General features: G+C 39.6%; 1 protein-coding gene across 1 annotated transcript; it reads left to right on the top strand.

Moving 5' to 3' along the window:
- The first annotated feature begins 1119 nt into the window (after positions 1-1119).
- On the top strand, positions 1120-15297 carry UBE2M (ubiquitin conjugating enzyme E2 M). Its single transcript, XM_034423133.3, has 6 exons — positions 1120-1926; positions 3131-3225; positions 5170-5208; positions 7372-7475; positions 11612-11675; positions 13557-15297. Exons 1-6 carry the CDS (start codon positions 1818-1820, stop codon positions 13695-13697), a joined length of 552 nt encoding a protein of 183 aa, XP_034279024.1. The 5' UTR covers positions 1120-1817; the 3' UTR covers positions 13698-15297.
- Positions 15298-17770: the final 2473 nt, after the last annotated feature.

The following is a 17770-nucleotide window of genomic DNA, read 5'->3' as shown; positions in this document are numbered from 1 at the left end:
AGTCTTCCATTTACAACAGTTATTTAGTGACCAAAGTTACAATGACACTGAAAAAAAGTGACATGTTTTTCACACTTCTGACCATTGCAGCATCCCCATGGTCACTCGTTCATATTTATGAAGGTTGCAGTGTCCTGGGATCATGTGATCAGCTTCTGCAATCTTCCCACAAGCAAAAGTGGATGGGGAAGCCAGGTTAGCCGTGTTACTAAATTAACCACCGATTCACTTAGCAGATGTGGTATGATCGTAAAATAGGATGAAATTCTCTTAAAACGTCTCAGCAACATAAATTTGGGGCTCAGTTACGGTCCTAAATTGAGGATTAGCTGTATATAAAGTAGTTCCGAAGTGTTAACACTAATAGTGGGAGGCTCATTAAAAACTATAGAATGTGTAAGAAAGGGGCAGAAGAAATCTTGAAAATAAAGCTATTTAGGTGGCTCCGTGGCTAAGACGCTGAGCTTGTCGATCAGAAAGGTCCGCAGTTCGGGGGTTCGAATCCCTAGTACAGGTCTCCTGCGTGAGCAGGGGGTTGGTCTAAATGACCTCCAAGGTCCCTTCCAACTCTAGTTACTCATCAGGACTAGATTCACTCATCAGGACTAAAATACATTTGACAAAATGCAAGGACTATCGCAGGCTCATGGGTATAACAACTACTCCCCCATACATAACTTTGTTAAACATGAAACAATTGGGAAGCTAATTTGCAGGAAAGCGGAATCTATCCATATACGGATTTCTTTGGAAACTTTCTTCTGCGCCAGCTTGATCGGCGAGTTAAAGCAGAAACGTTTCCCCATTGACCGCGGCGTGAGCACAGTTGAACGTAAAAGAGACAAAGCAAGACAGATTTCCTCGCAGACCCTCATTTCCGTTACGCACGTGGACGACTTTTGTTAGGCAGGCTCAAACGCTCTGCGCAAAACGGGGCCGGCAGAAGCATATTTGCTTCTCTTTCAACATTCGCAGGGCATTTACTGAGACGTGATTTTAAGCAACTATAGTATAATAATAAAAAAAACGTCCTGGAGTGTTTTTCTCCCTCTTCCCCCCCCACCCCCAACTTCCTCCGCAACGCTTGCCCCGCATAATCAATTGGGAACCGGACATTTTAGAAAAGCGCTCTGATGCTGTGACTCTTGGGGGAGTCCCAGAATTCTAAGTTGAGAGTCGAATGCCGGGCGGAAATCCCTGCTTCGGATTCCTCAGCCGGAAGCCCGAGGAGATAGAAAACAGAAAGCCGAATCGGAAAACCACGAGAGCAACTTTAAAAAAAAAAAAAAAAAAAAGTCGAAGAAGGCTGAGACCCTCCGCTTTGGAAAGCTTTCCGAAGCGTCACTCGCCTCCCAGCGAATGCATTGGAGTCCTTTCGGAGAATCGGCAAGTGGGCGGGGCTTGAGGGTATAAAACGGAAGTTGCCGACGTTCTTCCGGGAAGGGCCGTCCGTTGCTGTCCGACTCACACACCGATCCCGCAATAGGAAAAAGCAGCACCGGCGGAGGCGACGGCGGCGGCGGCGGCGGCGTTCTGAGGCGGGGCTGCCCGGGTTGCTTGGCCCTTTCCCTGGCTCGCTCTCCTCCCCGTCTCCTTTCCTCTCCCCCTCACCCCTCGCCCGGCTTCCCCGCCCTTCCCGTCCCGTCTCTCTCGGGCGGCCAGGCCGCGGGAATCGCCATTCCCCCCTACCTTTCCCTCCTTCTCTTTTCTCAAGAGACCGGAGTAGCCTTGGGCTGGGCTTGGCTGCGGTAGCCACTGGGGGACAGGCCGAAGCCAGGGTCAGAAGGGCGAAGGAACAGTCCGCCGAGCCAGCCAAGATGATCAAGCTATTCTCGCTGAAGCAGCAGAAGAAGGAGGAGGAATCGGCTGGCGGCACCAAAGGCTCCAGCAAGAAAGCGTCTGCCGCTCAGCTCCGCATCCAGAAAGGTTAGCGGGACAGATGGGCGGCTGCGCTTGTCTCTTAAGGGCAAAGGAACAAAAGCCGGGCCGGCGAGGGCAGGGGCTCCTCCTGTTTCTCCTCCTCCTGTGCCGCACAGGGGTCCTCCGATAGTTTTAATTGTGGGTACCTGAGTCGACAGGATTAAAACTTGGCCCACCCAAGGGATTCCTCTTCTCCTGTGGATGGACATCACGGTTTTATTTTCACTTTCGTGCCTTAGTGTTTCGGTTTTTCTTAATGCATATTTATCTTAATGCATATTTATCTTAATGTATATTTATCTTAATGTATATTTTTCTTAATGCATATTTTTCCTAATGCATATCTTTTCTTAATGCATACTTATCTAGTGATCCCCAGCAAGTCCTTTAAGGGAGGCCAAGTGTGTCTGCGTAGTGGCTGCTTACAGAGTTCATGGAAAGACCATGACTCCTTTTGCTGCCAGAACACTCTTGTTATCTTAGGAGTCTGCCTTTTCAGGGTCACAAAACCAAGGCTGTCTGGTTTTCTTTACAGGATGAGTTATAAACAATATAAATGGCCTCCAATAATTTGAAGATCTCTGAATACTTTTTCAAACTGCATGTTGCTGATAATTTCCCCCCCCTTGTCCTTCCTCTACAAGGTTTTTTAGCTATTGACCCACTCCACTTGTTTTATTATAAACATTGAAGTTAGAATAAGCTATGAGGTGTTTTCTATTAATTATTCTATCTTGGATACATGCTGTGTTTTATAATTTCAAATATTCTGTTTAAAATAACTAATATTCTTCTCTTTCATATTAAACCATGCCTATAACATACTGTCTTATGTTATAGTAACTTGGTTGTCCCTTAATAGTTGTCAGTTCTCGTGCAAAAGCACATTTTGTTTCATTTTGTAAGATATACAGTGAATTTAAATTTCCAAAAAGCTATCCTCGATCCATTTTAGGAAGATTAGAACATCAGGAGATTGGATCAAATTTTCCTCGTGGTTCTTGTGGTCAGGAAACTGTTGACTTAGGTTTCTTTTTTTTTCTGAAAGTTTTCAGAGAAATGTATCAGTTTTTAGTTAATGATCAACATAAAGAGCAATTACATATTTTGGTTTAGGAATAGACGCTTACTTTTCTACTGATTTGGCTACAAAAATTTCTAACCATCTTGCCTTCTCTAAACTGGCAATTTCTTCTGCTTTTCCTGACAGATATAAATGAACTGAATTTGCCGAAAACATGTGAAATAGACTTTTCAGACCAGGATGATCTTCTCAATTTTAAGCTAGTTATCTGTCCTGATGAGGTAAGTAATGCACATGCTACAGCATACTGTGCTATTTGAATCCTGAAACCCCATTATTAGTGAGTTAATAGGCTGTGCCCAGTGCTGGTGGACTTTCTCTCACCTTCCCTTTCATATTTTCCTCTGTATAACGGATGGTTGATATAATTTGTTTGGAGAAAAAGTACTTACTGAAAATAGCTTTAATCATTAGAGCTCTCGTATTTGAAATTGTGAAGAGTAGTGCATCAGAGGGATGATATTGTCTGGGAAATTCCCTCTTGATGTTCTTTACATCCTGCCATATATATATATATATTTACTTCTTATGCATACCCTTCTTAGCTTGTCACTGCACCATAAGTATTAAACCTATTTTACTTTTTTGTTTTTAGGGTAATTATAGTAAAAGATTTCTCAAAATTGGCTTTTTTGAATTTACCTGTGCAGAAGGCAAAGTGTGGCTTAAAAAAAAATGGTTCATATAAAAAACCTGCATACATGTTAAAATGCCAGATTTCTGAGATCCGATTTATCTTGGGCTGATATTTTTGCATCTCAAAAACCTTCTAACAATGAGATCCCTTTGATGCTTTGTAAACTCTATTCAGACTATGGTTTTTGCTGTGCAAGGCAACTAAATAAATGTCAGAAAAATCTTACTAGAACAGTTGAACTCTCTATGGCCTTGATTAGAGTTATGGCAGATGTGTACTAACTACTAATTAACATCAGCTTGAATGTGATTGTTACTACTGAACACAGCCACCTCCCTACTTTTAAGAGTGTGCATGCTTAATGTTGCCATATTATTATATATTTGTTTTTGTTATTCTCCCCCCTCCCCAAAAGAGATTGCAGTTTGTTTTATACAACATATATTAAAGATGGAAACAATTCTGAAAAACCTTGGTCTGATTTTTTTTTCATCTCAAAAAACAGCATTTTAACGGGGGTGTGTAGACTTTTTATATCAACGGTAAATGGCTTTGACCACACATCAGTGTTTTATCTCTTCAGATGCTGGTCTTAAGAAATGATTGGTTGGGAAACTTTATGAGTGGGATGATTCAGTAGACCTGATGTGCATCATCATGGCGGTGTCACGTGATGTATCAGAACTTTTTGCCCTTCGCTAAACCAGGCGTGGGTGTGGTCAGCACGTGACACATCCGGCCCACGGGCCACGAGTTTGACAGCCCTGCAGTAGACCAATGTATCCTGTGATATTGGCATTCATATCAGTATATGTCTGTGATATTTTTACTTTTGTATTTTAAGTCCATTATTATTGCTTAAAATTGTTCACATTTTAAATGCAGGGTAGTCCATTTTGTACAAAGGTAGGCAAAATGTCTTCGCAAAATAACTTATTCTAAAGCGGGGAGAATGTTGGATGAGAGGATGAAAAGGAGAACTTAACATATTCTATTTTTAGAATATCTGAAATAGATATTTAGAATATCTGATAAAATATAGAATCTGATGCGATAACTTTAAAACACATATGATGAATCTGTGTGACAACTTTTCTTGTGAGGAAACATTCCCAGATTGCTCTTTGATCCAGAATAATGGAGTACAATCTCATTCGGAATGTTAGCAAATAAATACTCTGTCCTTTTCTGAGTACAGTCCTGTCTGCTAGCCTTTTTGCTTCTTTACTTGCAGAAATGCATGTAAAGCTAAGCAGCTAAGAATTCCCTATTTTCTGTGTATTTTAGGCCTATTCTAGATTGGGTATGTGATTATTTCTAGGATTTTGAAATGTGAAGTAAAGATATATATCCTAAAATGTAAACATTTGGAGAATTTGATGGTTTGTGTTGGGGGATTGGAAAGAGAACTACTTTGTTGTAACTTTAGTGCTGTCCCCTCCCATTTTCCCACATCTGAAATTTATTAGAGTTGTTTCCTTCTGTTGGGAAATATACTTGCTTAAATTATCCAATGTTTGTCTTTCAGGGATTCTATAAAGGTGGGAAATTTGTGTTCAGCTTTAAGGTAAGCAATCTGTGTCTGCTCCCTATCTAAGACATCCAATAGGGCAAGTACTATATAATTAGCTTTTTTGGTCCACAAAATAACATGGAGAATACCATTCATTGGATTTCAGCCATCCCTGTGCAATTTGGGTAGCAACATATGGATGAATGATGTCAGCATAAGAACAATTTAATTAAGGGCAGAGTTTGGGAACTATAGTTTCCATAAATGAAATATCTTTTGTGCTTCACTGTTTTTTACTTAAAATGGAGCTGGGTTTTGCTCCTGAAGTGGGGAGAATCTCTTAAGTGTTTGGGACTCCAATCCAATCCTTAATGAGCAATTGTGTAGAATCCCAAGTATGCTTGGTACTATGATAAAGATGAGGAGGAGTCATCAACAAAGTTTGCCCTAGATATTTTGCCTGTTAAAGGGTGTTGATAAAATAAATCAGTTGCTGAGAATGAAACAAATTTTGAAAAGAGTAATAATTAGAAATAGTCCTGAATTATTGCGGAAAAAAGCAACTGTTAATAGTTACTGTCTGAGGGTCATTGGATCAGCTTCTGTGTATGGATTTTCAGAAACTTGAAATGATCTGTGTTTCAAAATTAATTGTAAGTTAATTGGATATGAAAAAAATGACATTTTGTGTTTGGAATATATCATACTTATGAATTATGGATTATTTAACCAGTTTGCTGCACTTAAAATATCATTGTGATTCAAATGACATGTCCCAAAAATGGCCTATTGGGCACATGTGGTAGTCAATGACAACCGTCTGTGATCTCACAACTTTCTGCACAAATAATGAGATTGGAACTCAGATCCATTATTATAATTTTTGTTTCTTAAAATAATACCTGAAGAAATTGCTTCCATGATGTATTAACTGTCTGAAATATAAACTGGCTTGCTAGGCAGATATGCCATAGTCTTCCAATAAGTTGTTTGTACATATGTTCAGCGTATACTTCATAGGTGTATATTGACATTCCAATAGCTTCAATTTTCATTTAAAGAAAATCCAGTAATGAATATTAATACATGTCAGAATATGTAGGTTTGTTAAAGACCAGGACAGCCAAAAATTGGTTGAATTTGAATTGCTTTTATATATTAGAAGAACTTTTGCCAATCTTTCTAATAAAAATGCTTACGGTAAACTATTATACTTCCTTTTGTGTTAAAAGTAAGTCTATAAAAATCTTACAACAATTGAATTAAAATAATGCTAATACAGAAACTTTAGAAAACCTGTGTCTTTAACTGGAGATTAAGAAAGCAGGAAACTTTATGCTGTGGCAATGTCTGCCATTTCTGTCTTAACTTTGCTAAAAATCTGTTCAGTGAGTCAGAACTACTAGAAATTAGGAAATTTTATGGCTGTTTGTCAGAAGAGAAAGGGAAGAGTCTAATATTCACATTTCTGCTGAGAATTCCAGGGAAAATTAGTCTTTCCTTCCTGAGGTGACAAAAATGAAATATTAAAGCAGTTTTAAATAAAGTGATTAGAGGGAAGGACTCTTATGGGAAGCAACTTGGAAAGTTTTCAAAAATTTACAGTACTTCAATTCAGGGAAAGTATTTAAGATTTTAGCATTAAGGGTTCATGAAAAAAATGCTACTGTGTTTGAAACAATTGCATTTTTATTGCATCCTTCCAAATTTCAGAGTAGTATATATGGTTCATTATTTTACTCTACGGTTATTATTTGGATCTTTGTCAGCATTCGAACTTGTAAGGATTTGGAGCTTATAATTTCAGCAATTTAGTTGTACCAAACTGTTTTCATATTGCTCTACAATCAAGTTCTTAAAACAAAACTGTGTAATTAAAACAGCCTTATAAACAAATGCTTCACATTGAAATCTTGATTGAATGAATGGGATATCAGTTATCCGGACACATTGCATTGTGTACATTGATAGAGAAGCCAGGATTCCTCTCCTGTTTCTCCATTCTAGTTTGGCGCATTGCGTGCCTCAAAATATAATTTACCTTTTGTTCCATTCAGATATGGCAAAACCCCAAATCTACTGGCAAAAAATTAGTGAAGAATGGGAAAGCCATATATAGTTACATAGATGGCCCAAATTTTTGGTAGGAACATTGAATGGACAATATTGAACATGAAAAAACTGACATGGTGTCTTTGTTTTGTGTTTTGCTTACAGGTCGGGCAAGGTTACCCACATGATCCTCCCAAAGTCAAGTGTGAGACTATGGTGTATCACCCAAATATAGACTTAGAAGGCAATGTTTGCCTAAATATCCTCAGGTACAAAACATGTTCTGATGTTCTTATATATTCTCCTTTCATTCCTATATATTATTTCCTGTTTGCAGGATTAGAGGAAGTTTTAAGAACAAAATTGCAGAAATATCAAACAGCTTATAAAATATTTTTATTTTTGAACTGGGTATAATGCTTTTTGAGGCAATGTGTATTCACTGACTGATGAATTACATTTACTGAATAAAACATGGTTCACAGATCGTAGGAAACAAGGAGTGGGCAAACCTTTGCCTGGGGATTCTGTGGCTCCCAGAGTTGCCTTTGACCATTATTTGCTGAAAATTGGCAGCACAGTTTCTTCATCATCTTAAGACAAATACATAAAATTTACTTCAAGTTTTACAATTTATCACAATTAATTAATCCCTTCAAACAAATAAAATAATTAGCATCACCCACTTTGCATCATTGCCCATCCATTGTGGCCCTTGGTTTTCACACAAAATGTTAGGTGTGATCTCCAGATTTCAGCAGTTGTTGACTTCTGTGCTAAGGTATGTTGGTTGTATTCATGTAATGCAGGCAAAGCCAAACACATATCATTATAGTTTTGTGTTTATGAATCTAGCTACACTAAGGAGCCTTGGTAGTACAGTGGTCTAAAGCACCCTGTTATTAAGACCAGCTGCCTGCAATTACTGCAGGTTCGAATCTCGCCAGGCTCAAGGTTGACTCAGCCTTCCATCCTTTCTAAGGTAGGTAAAATGAGGACCCAGTTATGGGGGCAATAAGCTGACTTTGTATAAATATACAAAAGAATGAAGGCTATTGCTTAGTGCATTGTAAGCCACCCTGAGTCTCCGGAGAAGGGCGGCATATAAATCAAATTAAAAAAAAAAAAAAAAAAGGAGTGTGGATGAGGGCTTGCAAAAGTCATGCCAAACCTGATGCCCCCAGGATATACTGAACTGGCACTGCCCTCAGCTGCAGCCAGCATGGATTAGGGAAGGCAGTCTTCCATTCTAGTGGGTGTATTTCTAAATACTGCTGATTTTTAAAAAGTATTTGGAATGTTAAACGTACCGTATTTTCCAGCATATAAGACGACTTTTTAACACATGAAAATCTTCTCAAAAGTCGGGGGTCGTCTTATACGCCGGGTGTCGTTCTCCTGTAACCAGGCAGACCAGCCCGAAAGGCTCTGACGAGCCTTAAATGGCTCTGGTGATCCAAGCTCTGATGATCTGCTAATCAGGCAACTCAGCTGGGATCGCCAGAGCCATGGAGAAGGGAAAAACTTTCCCCCCTCCAGCTTGCTTACCTTAGCTCAGTGGTTGGGGGTCAAGCAACCCTTTCACAGGGGTGGTCTAAGACAGTGGTCACCAACCGGTGGTCCTTTGCTGGTCCGCGGAGAAATTTTTGTATTTTTGCAGGTGGTGCAATACAGAAAAACGAGCGCAGCCCTCGCCATCCGGAATGAATGGTGCTGTTGTAGCGGTGGGGGAGGGGGCGGTAGAAGCGGGAAGAAGCGGCGTTTGCGATGGCTGGAAGCTGTAGGAGTGAAGCACTACTTTCATTTGTACAGCAACAGCATTCCGCCTTGGTATATTTGTGCCAGCCAGTGGCGCAAAGCAGCCCTCGTCTCCTGCTGCCTGGGACTCAGAGTGGTAAATGGCGTCTGATCCGGAGATCAGCTGGATTTTGCTCTCTAATCCGGATGCCAGATTGGCCCCCTGCAAGCTCTCGTCTCTCGAGGAGCGCTCCCTGAAGCGGGGCTGGAAACTTTGGTTGGGCTCCTCGAGAGATGAGAACTTGCAGGGGGCCGATCTGGCATCCGCAATGGAGAGCAAAATCCAGCTGCTCCCCGGACCAGTCACCATTTACCGCTCTGAGTCCCAAGCAGCAGGAAACGAAGGCTGCCTTGCGCCGCAAATATACCAAGGCAGAATCCTGATGCTGCACTTTCAGCAGAGAGATGAGGGCTGCCTTGGCCATCGGCTGGCCCAAATATACCAAGGCGAATGCTCATGCCGCACAAGTTCAAGTAGTGCTTCGCTCCCACACTTCTTCCGGCCCTCAGTCTCTCAGAGAGATGCTTGACTTCCTCTCAGCCCCAAGACACTGGCTGGCCTATGAGATGAGAGAGAGAGAGAATGAGAGAGAAAGAGAGAGAATCAGAATGAGACAGAGAGAGAAAGAGACAAAGAATGAAAGAGAGAATGAGAGAGAGAGAATCAGAATGAGACACAGAAAGAGACAGAATGAAAGAGAGAGAAAGACAGAATGAAAGAGAATGAGAGAAAGAGACAGAATCAGAGAGAGAGAGAGAGAATGAGAGACAGAGAAAGAGACAGAATCAAAGAGAATCAAAGAATCAGAATGAGAAACAAAATGAAAGAGAATCAGAATGAGCGAGAGAGAGTGGGGAGAGAGAGAGAAAGGGGAGAGAGAGAATGAGAGAGAAAGAGTGGGAGAGAGAAAGAAAGGGGGAGAGAGAAAGAGAAAGGGGGGAGAGAGAGAAAGGGGGAGAGAGAAAGAAAAGAGTGGGAGAAAGAGAAAGAGGGAGGAGAAAGAGAATGAGAGAGAGTGGGAGAGAGAAAGAGAGAATGAGAAAGGGGAGAAAGAATGAGAGAGGGGAGAGAAAGAGAAAGTGGGGGAAAGAAAGAATGAGAAAGAGGGGGAGAGGGAAAGAGAATGAGAGAGTGGGGGGGAGAGGGGGGAGAGAGAATGAGAAAGAGTGGGAGAGAAAGAGAGAGAGAGAGAAAGCGAAAATGAGAGAGAGAGAAAGAGAGAATGAGAGAGAAAGAATGGGAGACAGAGAGAGAGAGAGAGAGAGAGAGACAGAGAGGAGGGAGAGTGCCTGAAGGACCCCATCCCATACTGGGAATCTAGGTGCTTCAGCAAGCGGCGCACTGGATTCATATTAGTGGTCCGTGAAATTTAAAATTATGAAGTTGGTGGTCCCTGAGGTCCAAAAGGTTGGGGACCCCTAGCCTAAGACCATCGGAAAACACATATTTTTGATGGTTTTAGGAATAACTTTATCGTTGGGGGTCACCACAACATGAGGAACTGTATTAAAGGGTCGCGGCATTAGGAAGGTTGAGAACCACTGCCTTAGCTGCTTACCTTGCTTCGCTTGCCTGAATCCATTCCATCAGCAAGCAACTCCCTGCCTGCAATCAAGCAGGCAGGGAGTTGTGGACTTCAACTCCCAGAATTCCTCAGCCAGCAAAACAAAGCTGGCTGAGGAATTCTGGGAGTTGAAGTCTACAAGTCTTAAAGTTGCCAAGGTTGGAGACCCCTGTTCTATTGGGTAAGTTTTTTCCCCCTTTGGGATCTTTAAAAAAAAATAGTTAATTGGGTTTTTTTTAGTTGTTCTTTTTTAGACCTAGCCATTTAAAGTTTAGGAAGTTTTAAATTTAGCTTTCATATAGAAATAAAAATAAATTAAAATAAAATAATATTTCTGCAGCTTTCTGAGATTTAGTGTGTTTCTGTAGTGTTTCACTCTAATTACACAAACACACAAAATCTCACAAAGCTGTATGTGGAATTTTGTGTGTGTAAAGTGTGAAAGTTGTTTTTTTGGGGGCTTTTTGTGGCTGTGTCAGGTTCCTGCTTGTTGCAGGGGCCATTTTGGGTCCAGCACAGCTGCTTTTACATTGTGGGTGAGCTAGTTGATGTTTTTTTAATTTTTATTTGGTGTGCGTTGGAAGAGGGGTAGTCTTATACCACGAGTATAGCCCAAACCCTATATTTTAACAGGAAAATTCGGGGGTCGTCTTATACTCCCAGTCGTTTTATATGCCGGAAAATACGGTATATTCTGTTTTTTTTTTAATCCTGTTATGCCATCATAATTAAAAGGGTAAGAAAAAAACAACCCTTTTAGAAGCTTGACAAAAATTTTACTCTTGGGATATTGTCGTTTTTTAATTACATTTCCATGTAATTAAATACTGTCTTATGTTTCAAAGGTCTAAGAACTGTTGACTTCATTTTTAAGGCTTTGGGATATTAAGGATTTGGGATATTGGGATATTTTCAATTTGGATCACTCTTCATACAATTTTATTTTATTTTAATAATGTGAATTTAAATCAATATTATTTTGTTATTTTTCATTTGGGTAAACTTGCCTGAGCTCATTTTTTCATTATTTTTCTGACCCACAGAGAGGACTGGAAGCCTGTACTAACAATAAACTCTATAATTTATGGCCTGCAGTATCTCTTCTTGGTAAGTATATGTGGAAAGGAGGTGTGAAACAGTGGTACTAAGACTAGAGCATTATTTTCCTGCTTGACCTGGGCAGGAAGAATTAATGTAAGATTGACAGGGAGAAATGATACAATAAGCAAAGCATGGTGTGCTCCTGAAGAATCTGTAGTGTTCTAGGTTAGATGGATTGTGAATGAAATAAAAGCAAGTTTGTATCATTACATTTTGGGAAGATGTATCTGATGTTCTGTCTATCAGTTGGAAGGGGAATTTCCCCGTACACAAGATTATACTTGATAATAACTGCAAAATAAAACAGTTGGAAGATTTTATAGGGTGTGGCCAATATGAGAACGTTTGCACTCAAGTAGAGTGCTTTAAATCAAATTTTAGCTTTCTAATATTGTTTTTTTCTGAATAAATCTGACTACTCACAATTAAAGCATTTGTTTCCAATGAAATGGAACTTTTCTATACTATCCAAAAGCGTGATCTCAAAACCCTTTTATCTTGTCCCTTCTGTTTTTCAGTATAGTATCTTTGTATACTGTTAACTAAAATGCTATGTTTGGAGAATGTTACATCAGTTACATCATTTCCAAGATAGCATCATATATTTGGCGATTCAGAATGTCCCAGTTAATGAAATTTTTAATCATTCACCTAGACATTCTTCATGAACTAAGTAAATATCCATGTGATTGTGGGATATCCTTGAAGTGGGATGCTAGGACTACATTCCAAAAAATTAATTCAACAGAATTCATTTTAAATTATTACATCAAATATAATATTTTTCTAGTTTTGTCATTTCAATTTGAGAAATATAATTTGGAATGTTTCGAACAGATTTAGATTTAAATCCCCTTGGCCTAAATATTTATGTCTTATATGAAAAGGGCATTCCATAACCTATCGTGTAACCAATGCTTAACAGCCTATTGTATTAATAACATATTGTCCGTTTTCATCTTCAAAAATAAGTTTAATCATTTTAAAGAAGATGGATGAATTGGCTATTTGTAGCATATCTATAGAGCATTGAAATATAATTAAAATCAGGTTATTATAAAGTAGAGAAAGCAGTGTATAGATTTTTTCCCACAAAAATAAGCAATATACATGCATTTTTAAATGTATTAAATGGAATTTTTGACAGCCTGACTTGCACAAATTATGTGAAGTAGTACAAAAATTCCTCTGGGTTTTTAACTTTCTAGTCTATTGGCAAAAAGAGATTGTTTTCCAAAAAGCAGTTCCATTCTATAATGGAATCCATTCTACAATAGTAACTCATATATTGGGAGTTCTGGTTCATCTTACAGTTTTGATTGATTGGTATAAAGATAAATGAGAATGACCTTGGAAGATCAGATGAAGAGAAGCTGCCTAGGGAATGACCAGAAATCAGAAACCATAAGCCACAGCTGCTTATAGAGGACAGAACAAGATCTCCATAGGAGGGATACTCCTTAAATTATCAGTCTGTAAAAGTGCTAGCAAGAAAATTATACTTTTGAAACTTGTAAAATTATTTTAATGTAGTTTTATAATAAAGTAGAATTAACTTATCTGGTGATACTTTCTGTTTGGTCTACCCAGTAAGGCTGACATTAATTTTGCAAGTCTTAATGTACAATTCTCCTGCCCTCACTTTTATAGCCCAATAATTTTGGAAGGGTCTGCTCTTCAGCAGTACTGCTTATGCTAGCTGGCAAATACAGGGCAAATTATAGTGGGTGAAAACTGATTTTTTTAAAGAGATAGTTAAAGAATCTAAGTAAAATGGGAAAAAGATGCTGTTGCTTATTCTTCATTGTGATTAAAATGGACTCCTTGTACATGAAAGTCTTTAACCACAAAACCCTGGCATTTAATGGTGTTTTCTTACCTCTCTAGGAGCCAAACCCTGAAGATCCCTTGAACAAAGAGGCTGCTGAAGTACTCCAGAACAACAGACGCCTGTTTGAGCAGAATGTCCAGCGCTCGATGCGGGGTGGATATATTGGTTCCACCTACTTTGAGCGCTGCCTCAAATAAAACTGACTGGCTCCGGGCACAAACTTGCTCCCCCTTCCCTCCCCTCATCTCCCTTCTAGCTCTTTAAAGGGACTCGGCCAACACCGCTGTCTTCAAGGGGGCACAGGAGTCAGAAATGGCAGGGGGTCCTTTCCATCTTTTTTCTCCCCTTTCTCCCCAACTGCTCACCCTACTGCCCCCTGCCAGCCTGGAGCTTCAGCAGCCACCTTCTCACCAGATCCTTGTACCTCCCTCACTGCTCTCTCTCTGCTGCTGTGGGGTGAGGGCTGAGGTTACTGCTGCTTCTTTGTCTCACTCCTTGTGTTGGGGTAGCCACCTGTTCCTGACTGTGTGGGACCCCATCGGTCTTTCTGGGAGCTGTGGTTTTGCTGCTAAGAACAGAAGGCTCCCTATGTGCTCTGGCATTCCTTCCTGCAAATGCAGTGTTATTCAGCTGCGAGATCTGCAGGCCACTTTCCTCTCCTGCTGGGCACTGCGGCTTCTGACCGTAACTATTTATTAAATGGGGGAGGCTCTTGAGGACTGGTGGAAGGCTGGAGCAGGGTGCTCAGCTGCCTTCACTCCGCCCCAGGCATTGTGGCTCAAGGGGGAGGGGCTTGGCCAGGCCTGGGATATTTCTTCTAGGATCAACTCACTTGGGGTCTGGTTTTTAAGGAAAAACTAATAAAGCCACCACCATCACCATCAAACCCACCAATGCTAATAGTAGTAGTAATAAAAGTAACAGGGACACTACTGATCCTATTGTTGTCAACCAGGGCCTGCCCAGCAATGAACTCTACTCTGCCTCTCCAGTGACTCCTGCAAATCCCTGGCCAACATAAAGCCACTGTAATTCTAGTGTGTCGGGTTATTAAAGGGGAATGTTAGCACATTCAATTTGCCCCTTTGCCTTTCATTTTCTGCTTCCTTCTTCCCTGGTTGGTGCAGGGGTGGAGTGGACAGAGGAAAGTGATATGTATTGATATTGACAGTGGTCACAGTAATATTCTGTGCCATCCTGAGAAACAGAAGGAAGAAACTGGAGGTGAGTCCTGAAGAAGTGATGGGAACATTTTGACAGTTGACTTTGGCATACTAGTTAGACACATTTCCCCCATATAGAAGTACAGTTGCCACAATTGATACAGAATACTCTGCCTGCATATTTGGATATCTCAGTATAGCCGTTAGAGCAGAATTGATTTTATGACTGTTCTATGATGTAGGATCTAACAAAGATTCTGACCTTCCACCATAATAAATTCTGCTTTGCTGATAAAATCCATTTCACAAACTGCCTCTAGAAAATTGCATTTTCCTACCAATTAGTGATACTACCTATTTGTTCTAAGCATATACATCTAGTGTAGCTGTGCTGTTAGCTTAACCTGATCTGGGTCATTGCTACAATTGATGTGATAGGTTGCACTTTTTACTAGAATTTGAGAGAAGCTGATAGGAGTTTTTACGCAAAACTAAATGTATCATAGCCTTCCTTGACCTCCCAAATTCAGAAAGGAAAGTCATCAGTACACTATACAAATATATATTCAGTGTCTGTATATACAAAGAAGAAAGGAGGTTGTAAGAAAATCTACTAATAAAAGAGTTCTGTTTAGCAGCCTTGTACATGTTAACATTTCCCAGTTCCCTCCTCCCTACATTTTGAGAATTGTTCTTTTAAACTCTTAACAATATGTTAATGAAATATTCTAATGTAGAGGTAGTCCTCAACTAATGGTAGTTTGTTTAGTGACCATCAAAGTTACGATGACACTGAAAAAGTGACATGACTTTAACACCATTGTAGCATCCCTATGGTCACATGATCAAAATTCATATGCTTGGTAACTAGTTCATATGTCCTGGGGTCATGTGATCCCCTTTTCCGACTTCCTGACAAGCAAAATCAATAGTTTCACTAAACAACCTTGCTATTAACAACTACAGGGACTCAATTAACTGGTCATAGGTCATAAAATGTGGCAAAACTCACTTAACAAATGTCTAACAACAGAAATTTTAGACTCAATTGTTGAAAGTTAAGGATTACTGGTGCTATTTATGGAATAAATACATGGTGCCTTGCAGCATCTGGATTGGATGCATTTTGCAACTGCATGCTATGCCATCAAATGTCATTTTCAGAAGCACATACTTTAGAAAACGAGTCTTCTCAACTTTCTTTCCTTTCAATACAGGCTGTTTCTAAAACTGTTCAAATGAAAAGATAGTATGATACATTCCCATTTTTCATGGTGGTATACTAGTAGCTGAATGAAATCCACAGACAATCCTGAGTATTTGTGTCCATGAAGTTTCTATGCTTCTGTTATGAAGGTGTGGGCAGTGGATCTGAAAATTTATAACCTTTTCCTGCATGAACCACTACAAATTCTGTTTCAACTAATTTAGAAGTGTGATCATCTGGGAATAGTTAATGATTCAGGATTGCAGAAAGGCAGAGACTTCTAAGCCTATAAAAATAATTTACAGACTGAAACATGCTTGTCTATTTAGCCCTGGAGTATCTGTAACAAATAGGCCATGACCATAATAAAGCACTGGTGCTTAATTGCTGGTAGTAAAACAGAATTGCTACTTTTCCATCTCTTCCCCATCCTTCCCCTCTTTCATTTGTCATTTTTATTGCTTGGTTGTGATAGTAAAAGGCATGTGTCTTAATGGCACATGCTAGGAGCCAAAAAAAACAATAGGGAAGGTTAGCTGTCATCACCACCTTGCTTCAAGATTCTCAGAAGCTTCTGTTTAGCTCTTACATCATTCTTGGGGCATTTTGTGCTAACAGTCATACAAAACACTCCATTGTCTCCTGTTCATGCTGTCTAATGAGATCACTCTGCTTATGTGCATCATGAATCCTTGGCTTGAACCAACTGTTATTTAAACATACTGGGTCTCTGCATTTATGAACGTGTATGCTTATGCGTAATCCTGGCCTGACTGACTGATGCAGTTGAGATTTCATTTCCCACCATCTCTAGCCAGCACAGCTGCCAATATAGCTGACTGGAAGAGTTGTAGTCTGGCATATTAAAAAAAAAAATTGGCAGTGGCAAGGATGGAACCAGAAATGTTATCTATCCAAACCATATTGTGCTATCACAGTATATTTTTAATGCAGTGTTTTTTAAGAAATATAATCTTAAAAACACAGAGGTCAAGGGAAATAAGTCCTGAATACAAGGTGGGGGTTGTTAAATTACTTTCTTTTTTGATTCCTCCAAAATAATGTGATGTGCTTTTTGGCTATGAGCAGACCTGCAATGTACAGTAAATGATAAATGTTCCACTGATCACTTTGTTCTCTGGCCAAGTGAAGGAATGACTCAAAAACAACATTCCTGTCCTTTTGCATAGTTAACAGAAATTTCAGCCCAAAGAAGTGATGTTATGGGCAAATCCATGTAATATTGACAGCATCATGGAGGTGGTTTACCTTTTTTTAAAAAAATCAGAGTTTTCAAGTACGAACTACATTTAAGCCTGCTTACCTTTTTTTAAACTCGGTGAAGACTTGCTACCATAGAACACGTTTTTATATAGTTAACTATCACATGAAATGAAATTTCTGGGTTAAAATGACTGGGTTTCATATCATTTTACCTCACTGATTTGTGGAACAAAACAATATCAAAAGAATCCTGGCCTAGCTCTGCAAATTTAGCCAATTTTGTGCCTTGAAGTCTTAATAAATATATTGTGGCAAAAGTATTTGTGTCAGAAAAATCAACACATATTAGCATGCAAAGTCGACAGGAACAACTTTGTAGGTGATTGGAGCAAAAAGATGTGCAGCAGGGTGCACAGCAAAATTTTCATATAGAGGAAGTGGAATGTTCATTTGCAAACAGTAGTTATCTAGTCCAATCTATGGCTAAGCACTGGCGTAGTTTGAAAAAGTGTTAAACTTTGTTTTTATTCTAGGCTGCCTGTCCTTATCTGCTGAATTTGGAGATGTTAAATCTCCAAACTACAAAAGTTGAAGATTAATACCGGTAGCATGAAGGTCCAAAGAATAAGAATAAATTGCTATCTTCAAACCTTCCAAATATTTTTGGTGCCATTTT

Source organism: Pantherophis guttatus, chromosome 4, assembly GCF_059756535.1.
Source record: "Pantherophis guttatus breed Tessera chromosome 4, ASM5975653v1, whole genome shotgun sequence".
In the NCBI taxonomy this organism is placed as follows: domain Eukaryota; kingdom Metazoa; phylum Chordata; class Lepidosauria; order Squamata; family Colubridae; genus Pantherophis; species Pantherophis guttatus.
The sequence above is the reverse complement of the archived record's forward strand: the minus strand, read 5'-3'. Positions and strand labels throughout refer to the sequence as shown.